This window comes from Sphaeroforma arctica (genome assembly GCF_001186125.1).
Source record: "Sphaeroforma arctica JP610 unplaced genomic scaffold supercont1.9822, whole genome shotgun sequence".
Classification (NCBI taxonomy): domain Eukaryota; class Ichthyosporea; order Ichthyophonida; genus Sphaeroforma; species Sphaeroforma arctica.
The window spans coordinates 1-1,022 of record NW_014030736.1 but is presented as its reverse complement, the minus strand read 5'-3'; the positions used below and the strand labels follow the sequence as shown (position 1 = coordinate 1,022).

General features: G+C 41.7%; 1 protein-coding gene across 1 annotated transcript; it reads left to right on the top strand.

Moving 5' to 3' along the window:
* Nucleotides 1-153: 153 nt before the first annotated feature.
* SARC_17130 (hypothetical protein) lies at nt 154-492 on the top strand (the record flags this gene model as incomplete). Its single annotated transcript, XM_014288773.1, has 1 exon — nt 154-492. One exon carries the CDS (start codon nt 154-156, stop codon nt 490-492), a length of 339 nt encoding a protein of 112 aa, XP_014144248.1.
* Nucleotides 493-1,022: the final 530 nt, after the last annotated feature.

Below are 1,022 nucleotides of genomic sequence, written 5' to 3'. Positions count from 1 at the left end.
TATAAATGTGTGTGTGTGTGTGTGTGTGTGTCTGTGTCTGTGTGTTTGTGTAGTGTTTTTGGAGTACGTATAGGTGTGTGTTTGTCTGTTTTACTCTGCTTGTTTGTGAATTCATCGAATTTCTACATACAACACCCTATTAACACAAGTACTATGTTACTTAAGCATGAACCACCGGTTTCATATACCCATGTCCACAGGTATGCCTCTATAGTCACGGGGTTCGATCAGTCTGGGATAGACCGAGGTCAGTCAGTAGACGACACCTCCGGCATGGGTCCAGAAACGACTGTTTCACGGGGCGTGTCTGATTTCTACGATGAAGGGCTCGAGGATCAGGGTTTTCTGGTACATACGCGTTACTTTGTTGTAGGTAGATTTGTTAGGAGTATCGCATGCGTTGACCTTATAGTCCCGTGGGTATGCTTCGAGCTGCCCGTGGTGTCGGTACGGCCTGGCTATGCGGTCGTGGGTGTATTCTGTGTATGCTGAGTCGCTGCCACACTTTTTCTTTATTTTAGCCGAAGTTGTCTGTAAACATTCCCTTAGTCGTGGATATAACTCGAATGTGCTTTGTTGCAAATATATTTGACAATGTTATGTTGTAGACATATTTTGGCGTCGCTTCGTCAAAGGTATCATCTGGCTTGCCTTATAGTCAGGCAGAGCTCGACTTTACTCTGCCGTGCGTATATCATATGGTAGGTAGGTATGTATTACAGTATGAGGGTGCTATAAAACTACTATACTAACTGATTCGCATATGGCCACAATTTATTACAGATTCTCCCAGGATCAACTATTGATCTTTCCAGCAATGAGCTGGCAAATACGACACAGTACGAAAGCAACAGTCACGACGGAACCCTGGTATGGACGTACGAATATGTATATACATATACACGCATATATATGGCTTTAGCATGCTTTAAGATAGATCGTTGAATAAATATACACACATGTATACATATACATATACATACTTATGTATATGTATCTATACATTTGCGTATTTATATATT